Source organism: Panulirus ornatus, chromosome 12, assembly GCF_036320965.1.
Source record: "Panulirus ornatus isolate Po-2019 chromosome 12, ASM3632096v1, whole genome shotgun sequence".
Lineage (NCBI taxonomy): Eukaryota > Metazoa > Arthropoda > Malacostraca > Decapoda > Palinuridae > Panulirus > Panulirus ornatus.
In genome coordinates, this window is record NC_092235.1 from 30,227,032 (window position 1) to 30,248,620 (window position 21,589).

Sequence of the window (21,589 nt, forward strand, 5' to 3'; positions counted from 1 at the left end):
GTCATACAGCCACCCTAGCACCACCCCAGTAGCCATACAGCCACCCTAGCACCACCCCAGTAGTCATACAGCCACCCTAGCACCACCCCAGTAGTCATACAGCCACCCTAGCACCACCCCAGTAGTCATACAGCCACCCTAGCACCACCCCAGTAGCCATACAGCCACCCTAGCACCACCCCAGTAGCCATACAGCCACCCTAGCACCACCCCAGTAGTCATACAGCCACCCTAGCACCACCCCAGTAGCCATACAGCCACCCTAGCACCACCCCAGTAGTCATACAGCCACCCTAGCACCACCCCAGTAGCCATACAGCCACCCTAGCACCACCCCAGTAGTCATACAGCCACCCTAGCACCGCCCCAGTAGTCATACAGCCACCCTAGCACCACCCCAGTAGCCATACAGTCACCCTAGCACCACCCCAGTAGTCATACAGCCACCCTAGCACCACCCCAGTAGTCATACAGCCACCCTAGCACCACCCCAGTAGCCATACAGCCACCCTAGCACCGCCCCAGTAGCCATACAGCCACCCTAGCACCGCCCCAGTAGTCATACAGCCACCCTAGCACCACCCCAGTAGCCATACAGCCACCCTAGCACCACCCCAGTAGCCATACAGCCACCCTAGCACCACCCCAGTAGTCATACAGCCACACCTTAGTAGCCAGAGAGGCCGCCAGTAGCCGGGATGTGATTGACCCCAGCCTCTCCCCCCAGCCTGAGAACATCCTGTGCCTGACGCGGCAGGGAAACCGGGTCAAGATCTGTGACTTCGGCCTGGCCCGCCGGTACGACCCCAGGAAGAAGCTTCAGGTCTTGTTTGGCACACCCGAGTTTGTGGCACCGGAAGTGGTCAACTTTGAGCCCATCAGCTTCGGTACTGACCTGTGGAGCGTTGGAGTTATCTGCTATGTTCTGTAAGTTGGTGTTCATCATGACAACTGATTTTCTCCACCTCTACTCCACTGTTGGAGATCCACCTCTCCTGCTATCTTCCACTGTTGGAGATCCACCTCTCCTGCTATCTTCCACTGTTGGAGATCCACCTCTCCTGCTATCTTCCACTGTTGTAGACCCACCTCTCCTGATATCTTCCACTGTTGGAGATCCACCTCTCCAGCTATCTTTCACTGTTGGAGATCCACCTTCCTGATATCTTCCACTGTTGGAGATCCACCTCTCATGATATCTTCCACTGTTGGAGATCCACCTCTCCAGCTGTCTTCCACTGTTGGAGATCCACCTCTCCTGATATCTTCCACTGTTGGAGATCCACCTCTCATGATATCCTCCAGGCTGTCAATGTTACAGGCTGCCATTATCTGCTGGGACTCTTACACATGATGTACTGTCTTACAAGTTGTATGTAGTACAGGCTACATCGTCTCACAGGTGTGGGTACTACAGTTTATGTGATCTCTTACAGGTTGTCAGGTGTGGGTACTACAAGTTATGTGATCTGTTACAGGTTGTCAGGTGAGGGTACTACAAGTTATGTGATCTGTTAAAGGTTGTCAGGTGTGGGTACTACAAGTTATGCGATCTCTTACAGGTTGTCAGGTGTGGGTACTACAAGTTATGTGATCTGTTACAGGTTGTCAGGTGTGGGTACTACAAGTTATGTGATGTTACAGGTTATCAGGTGTGGGTACTACAGGTTATGTAATCTGTTACAGGTTGTCAGGTGTGGGTACTACAGTTTATGTGATCTCTTACAAGTTGTCAGGTGTGGGTACTACAGGTTATGTAATCTGTTACAGGTTGTCAGGTGTGGGTACTACAAGTTATGTGATCTGTTACAGGTTGTCAGGTGTGGGTACTACAGGTTATGTGATGTTACAGGTTATCAGGTGTGGGTACTACAAGTTATGTGATCTGTTACAGGTTGTCAGGTGTAGGTACTACAGGTTATGTGATCTGTTACAGGTTATCAGGTGTGGGTACTACAAGTTATGTGATCTGTTACAGGTTGTCAGGTGTGGGTACTACAAGTTATGTGATCTGTTACAGGTTGTCAGGTGTGGGTACTACAGGTTATGTGATCTGTTACAGGTTGTCAGGTTTGTCACCATTCATGGGTCATGACTACGTAGAAACCATGACTAATGTGTCACATAACAAGTATGATTTTGATGACCCAGCCTTCGAGAAGGTGTCATTACAAGCTAAAGACTTCATTCAGAAGTTACTGGTGCTGGATAAGAGGTGGGTATATCTCTTATCTCCTTCAGATAATAACATTAAGTCATGGATGAGCGGTATAATTCTGAGAACTTTCTTAACAAGAGATAGATCTCTAGTCATGTTTCATGTTATATATAGAACAAAATAATCCTGCAGTGTTCTCTGTCTGGCCACGAATGAACAATTAGCCATAAGACATAACAAGACTGAGCAAGTTCACAATCAAAACTGACATCACACAACATTGGTACAATGGCTCAATTTCAACTATATATATATATATATATATATATATATATATATATATATATATATATATATATATATATATATATATATATATATATATATACTCAGAAAAAGATATATGATAAAGGCAAAAATAGATAATATAAAAGAAAATGTGTTGACGCTTAGAGGATGTGAGCAGAAAACGTACAAATGTATTGTTGTCTTCCACAATAACAACACATTACTCTTCATTGTTAGTTTACAGTACACAAATCATTCTCAACTGTACCAGCAACCATATTTCACGTACTGGTGATACAGGGAACCTGTACTGGTAATACAGGGAACCAGTACTGTTGGTACAGGGAACCAGTACTGGTGGTACAGGGAACCAGTACTGGTGCTAAAGGGAACCAGAACTAGTGGTACAGGAAACAAGTACTGGTGATGCAGGGAACCAGTACTGGTGGTACAGGGAACCAGTACTTTGATACAGGGAACCAGTACTGGTAATACAGGAAACCAGTACTAGTGGTACAGGGAACCAGTACTTTGATACAGGGAACCAGTACTGGTAATACAGGAAACCAGTACTGGTGGTACAGGGAACCAGTACTTTGATACAGGGAACCAGTACTGGTAATACAGGAAACCAGTACTAGTGGTACAGGGAACCAGCACTGTTGGTACAGGGAACCAGTACTGGTGGTGCAGGGAACCAGTACTGGTGGTACAGGGGACTAGTACTGGTGATACAGGGAACCAGTACTGATGGTACAGGGAACCAATACTGGTGATACAGGAAAACAGTACTTGTGATACAGGGAACCAGTACTGGTAATACAGGTAACCAGTACTGGTGGTACAGGGAATCAGTACTGGTGATACACTGACCCAGTACTGGTGGTACAGGGAACCAGTAATAGTGGAACAGGGAACCAGTACTGGTGGTACAGGGAACCAGTACTGGTGGTACAGGGAACCAGTGCTGGTGGTACAGGTAAACAGTACTAGTAGTACAGGGAACCAGTACTAGTAGTACAGGGAACCAGTACTAGTGGTACAGGGAACCAATACTGGTGGTACAGGGACCAGTACTGGTGGTGCAGGGAACCAGTACTGGTGGTACAGGGGACCAGTACTGGTGATACAGGGAACCAGTACTGATGGTACAGGGAACCAATACTGGTGGTACAGGGAACCAGTACTGGTGGCACAGGGAACCAGTACTGGTGGTACAGGGAACCAGTACTGATGGTACACGGAACCAGTAATGGTGGTACAGGAAACCAGTACTAGTGGTACAGGGAACCAATACTGGTGGTACAGGGACCCTGTACTCTTGATACTGGGAACCAGTACTGGTGGTAAAGGGAACCAGTACTACTGGTAAAGGGAACCATTACTGGTGGTACAGGGAACCAGTACTGGTTGTACAGGGAACTGATGAAGTGCAAGGCATGTTTATCCGCTATGTTAACACATAAACAAGTAAGACAAATTATAGTGACTTATTCCGACAGTAAAATTATAGTTATGTGATCTGTTACATGTTGTCAGTTATGGGTACTACAGGTTATGTGATCTGTTACAGGTTGTCAGGTGTGGGTACTACAGGTTATGTGATCTGTTACAGGTTGTCAGTTATGGGTACTACAGGTTATGTGATCTGTTACAGGTTGTCAGTTATGGGTACTACAGGTTATGTGATCTGTTACATGTTGTCAGTTATGGGTACTACAGGTTATGTGATCTGTTACATGTCAGTTATGGGTACTACAAGTTATGTGATCTGTTACAGGTTGTCAGGTGTGGGTACTACAGGTTATGTGATCTGTTACATGTCAGTTATGGGTACTACAAGTTATGTGATCTGTTACATGTTGTCAGTTATGGGTACTACAGGTTATGTGATCTGTTACATGTTGTCAGTTATGGGCACTACAAGTTATGTGATCTGTTACATGTTGTCAGTTATGGGTACTACAGGTTATGTGATCTGTTACATGTTGTCAGTTATGGGTACTACAAGTTATGTGATCTGTTACATGTTGTCAGTTATGGGTACTACAGGTTATGTGATCTGTTACATGTTGTCAGTTATGGGTACTACAAGTTATGTGATCTGTTACATGTTGTCAGTTATGGGTACTACAGGTTATGTGATCTGTTACAGGTTGTCAGGTGTGGGTACTACAAGTTATGTGATCTGTTACAGGTTGTCAGGTGTGGGTACTACAGGTTATGTGATCTGTTACATGTTGTCAGTTATGGGTACTACAAGTTAAGTGATCTGTTACATGTTGTCAGTTATGGGTACTACAGGTTATGTGATCTGTTACATGTTGTCAGTTATGGGTACTACAAGTTATGTGATCTGTTACATGTTGTCAGTTATGGGTACTACAGGTTATGTGATCTGTTACAGGTTGTCAGGTGTGGGTACTACAGGTTATGTGATCTGTTACATGTTGTCAGTTATGGGTACTACAAGTTATGTGATCTGTTACATGTTGTCAGTTATGGGTACTACAGGTTATGTGATCTGTTACAGGTTATCAGGTGTGGGTACTACAAGTTATGTGATCTGTTACAGGTTATCAGGTGTGGGTACTACAGGTTATGTGATCTGTTACAGGTTATCAGGTGTGGGTACTACAAGTTATGTGATCTGTTACAGGTTATCAGGTGTGGGTACTACAGGTTATGTGATCTGTTACAGGTTGTCAGGTGTGGGTACTACAAGTTATGTGATCTGTTACAGGTTGTCAGGTGTGGGTACTACAGGTTATGTGATCTGTTACAGGTTGTCAGGTGTGGGTACTACAGGTTATGTGATCTGTTACAGGTTATCAGGTGTGGGTACTACAAGTTATGTGATCTGTTACAGGTTATCAGGTGTGGGTACTACAAGTTATGTGATCTGTTACAGGTTATCAGGTGTGGGTACTACAAGTTATGTGATCTGTTACAGGTTGTCAGGTGTGGGTACTACAAGTTATGTGATCTGTTACAGGTTGTCAGGTGTGGGTACTACAAGTTATGTGATCTGTTACAGGTTATCAGGTGTGGGTACTACAAGTTATGTGATCTGTTACAGGTTGTCAGGTGTGGGTACTACAAGTTATGTGATCTGTTACAGGTTATCAGGTGTGGGTACTACAAGTTATGTGATCTGTTACAGGTTGTCAGGTGTGGGTACTACAGGTTATGTGATCTGTTACAGGTTGTCAGGTGTGGGTACTACAAGTTATGTGATCTGTTACAGGTTATCAGGTGTGGGTACTACAAGTTATGTGATCTGTTACAGGTTGTCAGGTGTGGGTACTACAGGTTATGTGATCTGTTACAGGTTGTCAGGTGTGGGTACTACAAGTTATGTGATCTGTTACAGGTTGTCAGGTGTGGGTACTACAAGTTATGTGATATGTTTCAGGTTATCAGGTGTGGGTACTACAAGTTATGTGATCTGTTACAGGTTATCAGGTGTGGGTACTACAAGTTATGTGATCTGTTACAGGTTATCAGGTGTGGGTACTACAAGTTATGTGATCTGTTACAGGTTGTCAGGAGTGAGCATTTACTGCTCGAGAGCAGAGTGTGAGAGAGAGAGAAGAGAGAGAGAGAGAGAGAGAGAGAGAGAGAGAGAGAGAGAGAGAGAGAGAGAGAGAGAGAGAGAGAGAGGTCAATGTGTACACACACACACACACGCACACACACACCTGACACAGGCATACCTTCCTCAGATACTGTCAACCATGGGGTCCTCAAGCTCTCTGTCCTGACTACTAAAACCTTCCACATGAGACGGTACAACCTTCCACGTGAGACGATACAACCTCCAACATGAGACTGTAAACCTTCCACGTGAGGCGATACAACCCTCCTACATGAGACGGTACACCCTTCACACTGAGACGGTACAACCTCCAACATGAGACGGTACAACCTTCACGTGAGACGATACAACTCCAACATGAGACGGTACAACCTTCCACGTGAGACAGATACAACCTCCAACATGAGACGGTAACACCCTTCCACATGAGACGTTTACAACCTCCACATTGAGACGGGTACCATACCTTCACAATGAGGACGTTACAACCTCCAGCATGAGACGGTACAACCTTCCGCATGAGACAGTACAACCTCCACATGAGACGGTACAACCTTCCACGTGAGACGATACAACCTCCAACATGAGACGGTACAACCTTCCACATGAGACGTTACAACCTCCAACATGAGACGGTACAACCTTCCACATGAGACGATACAACCTCCAACATGAGACGGTACAACCTTCCACGTGAGACGATACAACCTCCAACATGAGACGGTACAACCTTCCACATGAGACGTTACAACCTCCAACATGAGACGGTACAACCTTCCACATGAGACGTTACAACCTCCAGCATGAGACGGTACAACCTTCCACATGAGACGATACAACCTCCAACATGAGACGGTATATCCTTCCACATGAGACGGTACAACCTCCAACATGAGACGGTACAACCTTCCACATGAGACGTTACAACCTCCAACATGAGACGGCACAACCTTCCACATGAGACAGTACAACCTCCAACATGAGACGGTACATCCTTCCACATGAGACGGTACAACCTCCAACATGAGACGGTACAACCTTCCACATGAGACGGTACAACCTCCAACATGAGACGGTACAACCTTCCACATGAGACGTACAACCTCCAACATGAGACGGTACAACCTTCCACATGAGACGGTACAACCTCCACATGAGACGGTACAACCTTCCACATGAGACGGTACAACTCTCTACATGAGACGATACAACCTTCCACATGAGACGATACAACCTTCCACATGAGACGGTACAACCTTCCACATGAGACGGTACAACCTTCCACGTGAGACGGTACAACCTTCCACATGAGACGGTACAACCTTCCACGTGAGACGGTACAACCTTCCACATGAGACGGTACAACCTCCAACATGAGACGGTACAACCTTCCACATGAGACGGTACAACCTCCACATGAGACGGTACAACCTTCCACATGAGACGATACAACCTTCCAACACGAGAAGGAACAACCTTCCACATAAGACGATACAACCTTCCACATGAGACGGTACAACCTTCCACGTGAGACGATACAACCTTCCACATAAGACGTTACAACCTTCCACATGAGAGACAGTACAACCTCCAACATGAGACGGTACAACCCTCCACATGAGACAGTACAACCTCCAACATGAGACGGTATATCCTTCCACATGAGACGGTACAACCTTCCACACGAGACGGTACAACCTTACACATGAGACAGTACAACCTCCAACATGAGACGGTATATCCTTCCACATGAGACGGTACAACCTCCAACATGAGACGGTACAACCTTCCACATAAGTCGGTACAACCTTCCACATGAGACGATACAACCTTCCACATGAGACGGTACAACCTCCAACATGAGACGGTACAATCTTCCACGAGACAGTACAACCTCCAACATGAGACGGTACAACTTTCCACTTGAGACGGTACAACCTTCCACATGAGACGATACAACCTTCCGCATGAGACGGTACAACCTTCCACATGAGACGTTACAACCTCCAACATGAGACGGTACAACCTTCCACATGAGACTGCACAACCTCCAACATGAGACGGTACATCCTTCCACGTGAGACGGTACAACCTCCAACATGAGACGGTACAACCTTCCACATGAGACGGTACAACCTTCTACATAAGACGATACACCCTTCCACATGAGACGGTACAACCTTCCACATGAGACGGTACAACCTTCCACATGAGACGATATAACCTTCCACATGAGACGGTACAAGCTTGCTACATGAGGTGGTGCAACCTTCCACATGATACGATATAACCTTTCACATGAGACAGTGCAACCTCCAACATGAGACAGTTCAACCTTCCACATGAGACGGTACAACCTCCAATATGTGACGGTACAACCTTCCACATGAGACGATAGAACCTTCTATATGAGACGGTACAAACCTGCTACATGAGGCAGTACAACCTTCCACATGAGACACTGCAACCTTCCAAGAGACGGTACAACCTTCCACATGAGACGGTTCAGCCTTCCACATGAGACGGTACAACCATAAACATGAGACGGTACAACCTTCTACATGAGACGATACAACCTTCCACATGAGGCGGTACAACCTTCCACATGAGACGGCACAACCTCCCACATAAAAAGGTACAACCTTCCACATAAGACGGTACAACTTTCCACATGAGACGGTTCAACCTTCCACATGAAACGGCACAACCTTAAACATGAGACGGTACAACCTTCTACATGAGATTATACAACCTTCCACATGAGACGGTACAACCTTACACATGAAACGGCACAACCTCCCACATGAGACGGTACAACCTTCCACATGAGACGGCGCAACCTTCCACATGAGACGGCACAACCTTCCACATGAGACGATACACCCTCCACATGAGACGGCACAACCTTCCATATGAGGCGATACAACCTTCCACATGAGACGGCACAACCTTCCACATGAGACGGTACAACCTTCCACATGAGACGGTACAACCTTCCACATGAGACGGCACAACCTTCCATATGAGACTGTACAAACCTGCTACATGAAGCGGTACAACCTTCCATGTGAGACAATACAACCTTCCACATGAGACGGCACAACCTTCCACATGAGACGGTACAACCTTCCACATGAGACGGTACAACCTTCCACATGAGACGGCACAACCTTCCATATGAGATGGTACAACCTTCCATGTGAGACAATACAACCTTCCACATGAGACGGCACAACCTTCCACATGAGACAGCACTAACCTTCCACACATGACACAAACCTTCCATAGATGACACAAACCTTCCACAGACTACACAAACCTTCTATAGATGACACAAACCTTCCATAGATTACAATGACTATCCATATATGAAACAAACCTCTCAGATGACACAGACCTTCCATAGATGACACAAACCTTCTACAGATGACACAAACCTTCCATAGATTACAATGACTATCCATATATGAAACAAACCTCTCAGATGACACAGACCTTACAGAGATGACACAAACCTTCTACAGATGACACAAACCTTCCATAGATGACACTTACAATCCATACATGAAACAAACCTTTCAGATGACACAGACCTTCCATAGATGACAAAGACCTTCCATAGATGACACTGACAATCCATACATGAAACAAACCTCTCAGATGACACAGACCTTCCATAGATGACACAAACCTTCCACAGATGACACTGAATCCATACATGAAACAAACCTCTCAGATGACACAGACCTTCCATAGATGACACAAACCTTCCATAGATGACACTGACAATCCATACATGAAACAAACCTCTCAGATGACACAGACCTTCCATAGATGACAAAGACCTTCCATAGATGACACAAAGCTTCCACAGATGACGCAGACCTTCCATAGATGACGCAAACTTTCCATAGATGACACAAACCTTCCAGGGATGACACAAACCTTCCAAAGAGGATACTGACTATCCATACATGAAGCAAACCTCTCTGATGACACAAACCTTCCAGAGACGACAAAGACCTTCCATGGATGACACAAAGCTTCCACAGATGACGCAGACCTTCCATAGATGATACAGACCTTCCATAGATGACACAAACCTTCCACAGATGACACAAACCTTCCATTGAGGATACCGACCTTCTATAGATGACACAAACCTTCTATAGAAAACAGAAACCTTCCATAGATGACACAAACCTTCCATAGATGACACAAACTTTCCATAGATGGCACAGACCTTCCATAGATGATACAAACTTTCCATAGACGACACAGACCTTCCATAGATGACACAAACCTTCCATAGATGACACTGACTATCCATATATGAAACAAACCTTTCAGATGACACAGACCTTCCAAAAACGACACAAACCTTTCATAGATGACACAAACCTTCCATATATAAAACAAACCTCTCAGATGACACAGACCTTCAAGAGATGACAAAAACCTTCTACAGATGACACAAACCTTCCATAGATGACACTGACTATCATACATGAAACAAACCTCAGATGACACAAACCTTCCATAGATGACACAAACCTTCCATAGATGACACTGACTATCATACATGAAACAAACCTCAGATGACACAAACCTTCCATAGATGACACAAACCTTCCATAGATGACACAAACCTTCCATAGATGACACTGACTATCATACATGAAACAAACCTCAGATGACACAGACCTTCCACAGATGACACAAACCTTCCATAGATGACACAAACCTTCCAAAGATGACACTGACTATCATACATGAAACAAACCTCAGATGACACAAACCTTCCATAGATGACACAAACCTTCCATAGATGACACAAACCTTCCATAGATGACACTGACTATCATACATGAAACAAACCTCAGATGACACAGACCTTCCACAGATGACACAAACCTTCCATAGATGACACAAACCCTCCACAGATGACACAGACCTTCCATAGATGACAAACTTTCCATAGATGACACAAACCTTCCAAAGAGGATACTGACTATCCATGCATGAAGGAAACCTCTCTGATGACACAGACCTTCAAGAGACGACACAGATCTTCCAAAGACGACACAAACCTTCCATAGATGATACAGACCTTCCATACATGAGACAAACCTTCCACAGATGACACAAAACTTCCATAGAGGATACAGACCTTCCATAGATGCCACAAACCTTCTATAGAAAGCAGAAACTTTCCATAGATGACACAAACCTTCTATAGAAAACAGAAACTTTCCATAGATGACACAAACCTTCTATAGAAAACAGAAACTTTCCATAGATGACACAAACCTTAAATAAATGACACAAACATTCTATAGACAACACAAACCTTCCATAGATGACACAAACCTTCCACAGATGACACAGACCTTCCATAGATGACACAAACCCTCCATAGATGACACAAACATTTCATAGAGGATACAGACCTTCCATTGATGACACAAACCTTCCATAAATGATACAGACCTTAAATAAATGACACAAACATTCTATAGACAACACAAACCTTCCATAGATGACACAAACCTTCCATAGATGGCACAGACCTTCCATAGATGACACAAACCATCCATATATGACACTGACTATCCATACATGAAACAAACCTCTCAGATGACACAGAGCTTCCAGAGATGACAAAGACCTTCCAAAGACGACACAAACCGTCCATAGATGACACAAACCTTCCATAAATGACACAAACCTTCTGCAGATGACACAAACCTTCCATAGAAGACAGACCTTCCATAGATGACAAACCTTTCACAGATGACACAGACCTTCCGCAGATGACACAAACCTTCCATAGATGACAGACCTTCCATAGATGACACAAACCCTCCATAGATGACTCTGATTATCCATACATGAAAGAAACCTCTCAGATGACACAGACCTTCCAGAGATGACACAGACCTTCCAAAGAAGACACAAACCTTCCACAGATGATACAAACCTCCCATAGATGACAGACCTTCCACAAACCTTCCATACACAACAAAGACCGTCCATAGATGACAAAAACCTTCCATAGATGAAACAGAGATTCCAGAGATAACAGTGACCTTCCAGGGATAACAGTGACCCTCCATACATGACAACAACCTTCCATAGACGACACAGACCCTCCATGTATAATACAGATCTTCCAAAAGTGACACAGACGTTCCATAGTTAACACAGACCTTCCATAGATAACACAAACCTTCTGTGGTGGCTTCTTGTGGACAGTAGCCATCATGTTAGCATACTGGTGGACAGTAGCCATCATAGTAGCGTACTAGTGGACAGTAGCCATCATGTTAGCATACTGGTGGACAGTAGCCATCATAGTAGCGTACTAGTGGACAGTAGCCATCATGTTAGCATACTGGTGGACAGTAGTCATCATGTTAGCTTACTGGTGGACAGTAGCCATCATCTTAGCATACTGGTGGACAGTAGCCATCATAGTAGCGTACTAGTGGACAGTAGCCATCATGTTAGCATACTGGTGGACAGTAGTCATCATGTTAGCTTACTGGTGGACAGTAGCCATCATGTTAGCACACTGGTGGACAGTAGCCATCATAGTAGCGTACTAGTGGACAGTAGCCATCATGTTAGCATACTGGTGAACAGTAGCCATCATGTTAGCATACTGGTGGACAGTAGTCATCATGTTAGCTTACTGGTGGACAGTAGCCATCATGTTAGCATACTGGTGGACAGTAGTCATCATGTAGCATACTGGTGGACAGTAGCCATCATGTTAGCATACTGGTGGACAGTAGCCATCATATTAGCGTACTGGTGGACAGTAGCCATCATGTTAGCATACTGGTGGACAGTAGCCATCATGTTAGCGTACTGGTGGACAGTAGTCATCATGTAGCATACTGGTGGACAGTAGCCATCATGTTAGCTTACTGGTGGACAGTAGCCATCATGTTAACATACTGGTGGACAGTAGTCATGTTAACTTACTGGTGGACAGTAGCCATCATGTTAGCTTACTGGTGGACAGTAGCCATCATGTTAGCATACTGGTAGACAGTAGTCATGTTAACTTACTGGTGGACAGTAGCCACCATGTCAGCATATTGGTGGGCAGTAGTCATCTTGTTAGCCTACTGGTGGACAGTAGCCATCATGTTAGCATACTGGTGGACAGTAGCAATCATATTATTCTAGTGGTGCACAGTAGCCATCAAGTTAGCTTACTGGTGGACAGTAGCCATCAAGTTAGCTTACTGGCGGACAGTAGCCATCATGTTAGCCTACTGGTGGACAGTAGCCATCATGTTAGCCTACTGGTGGACAGTAGCCATCATGTTAGCCTACTGGTGGACAGTAGCCATCATCTTAGCTTACTGGTGGACAGTAGCAATCATGTTAGCATAATGGTGGACAGTAGCCATCATGTTAGCCTACTGGTGGACAGTAGCCATCATGTTAGCCTACTGGTGGACAGTAGCCATCATGTTAGCTTACTGGTGGACAGTAGCAATCATGTTAGCATAAAGGTGGACAGTAGCCATCATGTTAGCTTACTGGTGGACAGTAGCCATCATGTTAGCTTACTGATAGACAGTAGCCATCATGTCAGCCTACTTGTGGACAGTAGACATCATGTTAGCCTACTGGTGGACAGTAGCCATCATGTTATTCTAGTGGTGGACAGTAGACATCATGTTGCCTACTGGTGGATAGTAGCCATCATGTTAGCTTACTGGAGGACAGTAGCAATCATGTTAGCTTACTGGTGGACAGTAGCAATCATGTTAGCCTACTGGTGGACAGTAGCCATCATGTTAGTCTACTGGTGGAGAGTAACCATCATGTTAGCCTATTCGTGGACAGTAGTCATCATGTTAGCCTACTGGTGGACAGTAGCCACCATGTTAGCCTACTGGTGGACAGTAACCATCATGTTATTCTAGTGGTGGACAGTAGCCATCATGTTGGCTGAAGAGTGGACAGTTGCCATCGTGTTAGCTTACTGGTGGACAGTTGCCATCATGTTAGCTTACTGGTGGACAGTAGCCATCATGTTAGCCTACTGGTGGACAGTACCCATCGTGTTAGCTTACTGGTGGACAGTAGCCATCATGTTAGCCTACTGGTGGACAGTAGCCACCATGTTAGCCTACTGTTAGAGAGTAGTCATCATGTTAGCCTGCTCGTGGACAGTAGTCACCATGCTAGCCTACTGGTGGACAGTAGCCACCATGTTAGCCTACTGGTGGACAGTAGCCGCCATGTTAGCCTACTGGTGGACAGTAGCCACCATGTTAGCTTACTGGTGGACAGTAGCCATCATGTTAGCTTACTTGTGGACAGTAGGCATCATGTTAGCCTACTGGTGGACAGCAGCCATCATGTTAGCATACTGGTGGACAGTACCCATCATGGTAGCCTACTGGTGGACAGTAGCCTACTTGTAGACAGTAGCCATCATGTTGGCCTACTGGTGGACAGTTGCCAACATGTTAGCTTACTGGTGGACAGTAGCCATCATGTTAGCCTACTGGAGGACAGTAGCCATCATGTTAGCTTACTAGTGGACAGTAGCCATCATGTTAGCCTACTGGTGGACAGTACCCATCATGTAGCCTACTGGTGGACAGTGGTAGCCACCATGTTAGCCTACTGATGTACAGTAGCCATTGTTAGCCTACTGGTGGACAGTAGCCATCACATTAGCCTACTGGTGGACAGTAGCCATCATGTTAGGATACTGGTGGCAAGTAGCCATCATGTTAGCTTACTGGTGGACAGCAGCCAACAATTTAGCTTACTGGTGGGCAGTAGCCATCATGTTAGCTTTTGGTGGACAGTAACCATCATGTTAGCTTACTGGTGGGCAGTAGCCATCATGTTAGCTTACTGGTGGACAACTGCCACAATGTGAGCTTACTAGAGAACTGCTGCCACAATGCGAGCCTACAAGAAGTCTGTAGTCATCATTTTAGCCTACTGGTGGGCAACATCATGCTTTTGGCTTACTTGTGAACAGATGATAACCATCCTAGTGGACACAGTCAGTATGTAAGCTTATTGCAGGACATTACAAGCTCACTGCTGGACACTACAAGCTCTAAGCTTACAGCCTGTTAATGAATTACTGGCCGTCTTGGGAGACAACCGATGAACCATTAAAAAGTTAAGAAATATATTCAATATGATATAAGGATGATGGAACAATGCCACCGTTATGTGTTGATGTAGGACTCTTGTGTGTCCTCAGGATACATTTACTGAGGAGTGTTGTTACAAGACACATGTGACTAATATGCATTTACACACAGCATGCATCATTTCACATTCATCTAGCTCTCCAAGGACAATGCAGGGACCCTTTAATGAGACTATACAAGTTTTCTATACTGTGGATGGATTAGCATACTTATATTTGGCTTTATGTTCAAATGTGTGTGTTCAAGTAGTTTGGTGTGTTTAAGTGTTGGCAGTTTTCAGCGTTTTATACTGTTCTTATTAGGAACTTTGTGTTCCAGTTTGCGCCTTACGCCCGCTCAGTGTCTCCGACATGACTGGCTAAGAAGGCCACCTATCTCGAGTCTACAAAGAAGCTGCTCAGTGTCTGAGTCTGAATCTGTGTCTGAAGATTCAGAAGATGACACAGATGAGGATTCATATGAGTCAAGTAATGGTGACAGGACTGTTAAGGAAGAACAAAAGAGAGAGAAAGATAAGAAGACAGAAGATGAATTGAAACTTGCTGAAGCTAAAAGAAAGGAGCTGGAGAAACAAGTTGAAAACAGAAAAAAAGAATCAGAAGAAAAATATGATGCTAGGCAAAGAGAAGAGGAACTGGAGCGGACAAAGGTACAACTGAAGGAGTTTGTGGAAAGGTGGAATTTACACCCTAACTCACCTTATCTCATAGGCACTTCATTTCCACTGGACCTCCAGGACTTGGAGAGGACAAGAGGTTGCAACTCCAGAGATTCCCTTACATCTGTGGCAGTTGCACCCCCATCAGACCATGGTGACCTTTCATTTCTTGATGATGATGGGTTTCCTCTTTGTGAGCTTAACAAAGTAACTAAACAAGAGGTAGTACCTAATGATATCATCAACCAGGAGGATTTTCAGATGTCTACAACAAAGCTAGCTCAGCCCTTAATGGAACATTCATCACAGCAGGAAATGGCTATAAGAGAACCAGCACAACCCCTAACCAAGCACCCATCACCAGATGAAGTGGCTAAGCAACTAGAAATTAAACTCACACAGCTACAACTGGAGGACACAGTCAAGCCAAGAAAGGAAGAAAGCATAGCAGAAAGCAACCATACATTGGCTTATGCACGTGAAGACAGAGGTGATGATAAGAATGAAGGATCCAACGGAACAATAAAGCTAAGTGACAAGTTAGAACAAATAAACAAAGTGACAGATAAGAGAAACAGTGTGACATATGTCAATATAGATGTGAATAAATATAAAAGAGAACAGAAAAAGGAAAAAGAAATTTTCAATTCAAAGAATATGGAGCAGAAGGTCACTGAAAATAAAAACAAAAAGACTGAAATACAAAAAGAGGTCAACAAGATACCAAAAATGTTAAGTGAGGAGAAGACAGATAAGCACAAAGAGGCATCTAAAGAATGTATAAGAATGAAGAATTCAGGTGCAATCCAAACAAAAGATCATGAGGAGGAAAGGACCAGTCTCCAGAAACAGGAACTGAGAGAAAAGCACAGAAATGAGGAGAAAAAGCCAGCAAAAGCATCAGGACGTGTTGCATGTGAAGAGCCAAAGGAGGCAGAGAAGATCATAAGTGAGATACTGAGGGGTGACCACAAGGCAGCATATGAAGAGTATAAGAGAATGGTGAATGAGGCACAAATGGCATACTCTGATGACTGGAAGACGAAGAAAAACCCAAAAGAGAAAGAAGTAAGTCAAGCACCAAATAAACCTCATGGAATGGATATCAGACAGGTACCTAACAACACAATACGGAGAACAACCGACAAGTACGAAGACACTAATGAAAGAGAAGAGGAACATCAGAAAATGGTCATTACTGCTGAAAGTATGAAAGAACAGAAGAAGGAAGATAAAATAAGTGGAACAGGGATGGAAGAGACCGTAGAGAAAGAGACTGTCTTTGGGGAACACAACTTTGCCAATAAGAGAAGTAATGGACAAGAGAAAATGAGTAATGCATCAATAGAATGTGAAGATAAGATGCTTGAAATACAAGATACTGAGATGGCTGAGCACAGGAGAGCATATGAAGAATACAAGAAATTGGTAAATCTAACACAAATAGAAATGTCAGAGGTAAAAAATAATCTGAAAATCAGTCCAGCAGTAGATGACCAAAGAAATGGCAATCAAGAGAAAGTCACTGGAACAGGTAGTAAAATGCAAAAGAGTAACAGAGAACTGCAAAAAATAAATGATTCACATAATAGGCAAGAAAGCAAAAAGATAAATAGCTTAAATAACAGTGATCATTTACCAATGGAACCTCTTAAAAGACCAGAAATCATTGCACTCCAGAATGAGGAGTTAGGAGGAGTAATGTTGAGAGTGAGAAAGCAGTCCTTATCTCAAGCAGAACAGGGAGTTGAGGGTTTAGCCAAAGACCAGATCCCCAGTATCACGACGTCAAGGCAAAGTGAAGATTTGAGTTCCAGTTTTAGTGGCTCCAGAAGCTCCACACCCACAAAGCAGCTCAAGAAGCAGCCATCTAGAGATGTACCACTTCAAGCCAAGAACCTAGAAAGGGAAGATCAAGGAAGAACACCACTCTGCCAACGGTCCTTGCAAGATGTTGATGGTGACAATTCTTATTGTGGTGGAAAGCAGAGTCCACGTGATATGACACCTGAGAGCTCCTCACATCTGAACTGCAAACAATCACATGAGGAACGGCCTCCATCCAGGGAGTCTGACAGAGGCACCCGTAGTGGAACCCCTATCAGCAGTGGTCACCGGCGACCTTCTCGGGATGTTCCACTCAGCCCTGTTCAGATGGACCGGTTGAGTAAAGCCAGTGGTCTAGCCAGTCCTGACCGAATGCTGCCTCAGGCCCAAGCATGGCCTGATCTCATTGTTGCACCTCAAGGTGAGAATACTGATCTGCATGACTATAAAAATTCCTTGGATGTTCCAGTTGCTACTTTGGTTAAGAGCCCAAGTGGGAAGCAGCTGAGTGTCCCTGAATTAACTGTATCTCAAGAGAAAGAGATCACACACCTTCCTTCAAATTGCAACATAGAGGCACAGGATGACAAGGCAACTAAAGAGCCAGCCTATGTGTCAAATAACAAACTAGTGGCTTGGATTCTAGATATTGGTAATACACAAAATAAATATACACCATCTCTCAGCACAGTTGATCTTGTGAACCAATGGGAATCCAGAGATTCCTCACCCCGGCCAACACCCTCCCCATCCAGAGATAGGTCTCCAAAGCCCCGGGACAAGTCTCCACTGCCAGTTGGGAGAGAGAGAGATAAATCTCCTGCAATAGGGCGGCCACAGCCACCATTTCAACCCTTGTCGAGAGAACCATCTTCAGATAACCTACATATTCGGACCCCTTGGGGAACCCTTAAACGCTCTCCATCCAAAAATAATCTCTCAAAATCTCCCTCATCTGAAGCTCCTACAATACTGGTAAAAGAAACAGCTACCACAGTACAAAGTAAAAGAGAGACTTTCATACAAAACATGGATGATGGTAAATTTAATGGTAGCTGTGTTCAATCTACGTCTCCAAGATCACCACTGTCTCAGTTACTGAGAGAAGAGTCTTTCACCACAGACTTGCAACTTCCTCTCCAGGGAAGTGGTGACATACCACCTATATCCCTAGATAAGATTAAGGAACCAAAGAAGTATGACAAGAAAGAAATTGATCTAAGAAATGAAACCAAAGAGAAAGATATCAAGAGTCATACTCTGCCCAGACCATCCAAGCTCATGAAGATGAAATCAACAGACACCTTAAGTCATTGCTCAGATGAAGGAAAAAAATATTTCAAGAAACCTGCGTCAATTGATATAAAAAAAACCGATGATATGGACAACAGTCACAGTCTCAAGAGGAAAAGCAAATTCCCTCCTTCATCCAATCAAAAGAAAAAGATTGGTCTACTGCTCTTCTCTGCCCAGGACCGAATATCCCAATTTGAACAGCAACAACCTACCAGTCGCCCTCCACAGCGACCCATCACCAGATCTAGAAGTAATGTTGTACTTTCATCATATTCTGAGAGACGATCATCATCAGATCAAACAGTAGAGAAAAAGCCAGTTTCTGAGGTCACCAGGAATGGTCTGACTGGGGCTTCGGCAAGCAGCAGAATTGGTGACAAAACACAAGTTGGATTCCTGAGGACACGGCTACTGGACAAGGTGGGTAAGGTGTCAGCAACATTACCTGAGGAGCCTTACAATCAAAATTCCACAAGCAGTGGTATCTTGAGTGGAAGAGAGAGGAGTACTGTCAGCAGCAGGCCCACTTCCTCTCATCAACAGAACCCATATGCTGCTGCACACTCAACTAGACACCCATAAGTGTCCACTTTCTTCTAGAATATATAATACATACCTTAGCATAATGTGAATGGAGGGCACAGAGCCACATCACTTCCGTAGGAAATTAGCCTTCCTGAGAGCTGCTCTCGGCACTTTCTCATTCATGTGTTTTAAGTGTCTTCTGATTATCACCCTTACCTACATTACCATATACTCATTCTTCTACCTGTCCATGATGATGGAATATAATGAAAGAACAAATATAGTCTTTTTTTTCTAAATGTAGCACCCACTGGGGATTATTTGTGCAATAACGGCAGCTGTGGCAGGTGATAATATGCATGGATGGATTGGTATATTTTCCAAGCCAGCTTTCTTAAGGAAGACTTGTCAGTATTGCTTCATAAGCATGTTAATTGTCTTTTTCCATTATAGAATTAAAAATCGTATGGATATTTTTTCTTTACTTACCTAGGAAATGGAAAGATTTTACCTTGGATAATGTTTATCCATGAACAGTAACAGTAAACGATTGATCATCTATTCACTTCAGGATCAGAGCAATGCTAATGTAACTAAACTTGATAGTATAACTAAATGGCTTCTGCCCCGTCCATCACACTCACCAGTCCCTATTGTTTATTTTAAGTTCAGGTTAAGTCCATTTACGTGGGAGATTAAAAATACTTTGGCTTTGTGGAAAGTTCAAAATAGTTAAATATGAGCTTCCATAGTGTAATGGTTTGTGCTGCTGACTATGAATATTGCATAGAACCACTAAGGCTCAAATCTTGGACACAGGAATTGGCTCACAGCCAACCCAGTAATCTGTTCACCCTCCCAGAGGGGTCTGTCAATAAATGACTGAAGTTGGAATCACTCAAAAAAATTTCATCTTTAAAATCCTCAAGCTCTACAATGGCATTCCCAAGAAACAGTTTTCTTTCCATCTGTCTTTAATCTCTTTGTGCAGACCACAGAGTGGAGGTCTTCTCATTTGCTGATGATCGTACTGTCATATTACAGCAACCTGACTATACAAACAGCAACAAACATGCAAACCCAAATTGCACAACTGTAGCACTGGCTCGTTTTGAACAGAACATTTGCTTCTCCAGAGAAGTTCTCAGTAACCCTTCTAATCCTACACAGCCATGAATCTAACTTGCACCCTTGTGTCACCTTGAATGGCCAATCACTCCTACACAACAAAACTCATGCCTATTCTAAGCAAGACAGATGACACTCACTTCCATCACAAACATCAAAATAAAAAGCAACAACAACAACAAACTAGATTTGGTCAAGATGAAGAATCCCTTTGTATCTTCTACATGCAAAGCAAGTGCATCACCCTAAACTATGCCTCATCTGCGTGGTCACCCACTCATTCAGAAATATATGGAACAAAGTTGCAAACCACACAAAATAGAGCACTCACAGCATTCAATGGCTGCCTAGAAACCCCAAGCACTCAACACCTACACAACTAAACAAAGATTTTCCCATTAAAATTCCATCTCAACAAGCTTGGCTCTCAATTCTTTGCAAGAACACTAGTCCCATCTCATCTAAACCACTCAATAACCTACCATCGACTCCCAAGTCAAAGTGAAAAACAACTCTGCCTCACATTTCAGAAACATATGGTTACAGGTCGCCTTTTCCCCAGCAAGGACAGAAATGGCAAAACACACACACGAAAATGCCCCAAAAAAACCAAACAACCATCCTTCCAACCCAGTCTTAAACACTACTGCACCAGACATACATCTCTTTGAAACTACACTCCCCTTACATATATGTGATACTACCTCAATGAAGTCACTGAATGCTTACTGCTCAACTGTGTCATACTCTCCTCTTATAGACACAATCACTCAAATATACTTTCTGATCTGTGACCCTGCCCATTAAAAATGGCTGAGTACCTTAGTGCTGTGGGAAACCCATAGACAATATAAGGAACAGATAGAAGGGAGCCCTGGGGTTGAAAATTAAGGTAAAATTGTTGATTG

At 44.0% G+C, this 21,589-nt stretch overlaps 1 protein-coding gene across 3 annotated transcripts in view; it reads left to right on the forward strand.

Annotated features, from left to right (window-relative positions):
- Positions 1-20,026, forward strand: part of LOC139751993 (uncharacterized) — a 94,231-nt gene extending 74,205 nt beyond the window's left edge. For all 3 annotated transcript variants that reach the window (XM_071667748.1, XM_071667749.1, XM_071667750.1), the window contains 3 exons: positions 728-927; positions 2,063-2,215; positions 15,566-20,026. In XM_071667748.1, the coding sequence (XP_071523849.1) occupies positions 728-927; positions 2,063-2,215; positions 15,566-19,610 (4,398 nt within the window). In that variant the 3' untranslated portion in view covers positions 19,611-20,026. The remainder of the gene's footprint in view (positions 1-727; positions 928-2,062; positions 2,216-15,565) is intronic.
- The last annotated feature ends 1,563 nt before the right edge of the window (positions 20,027-21,589 follow it).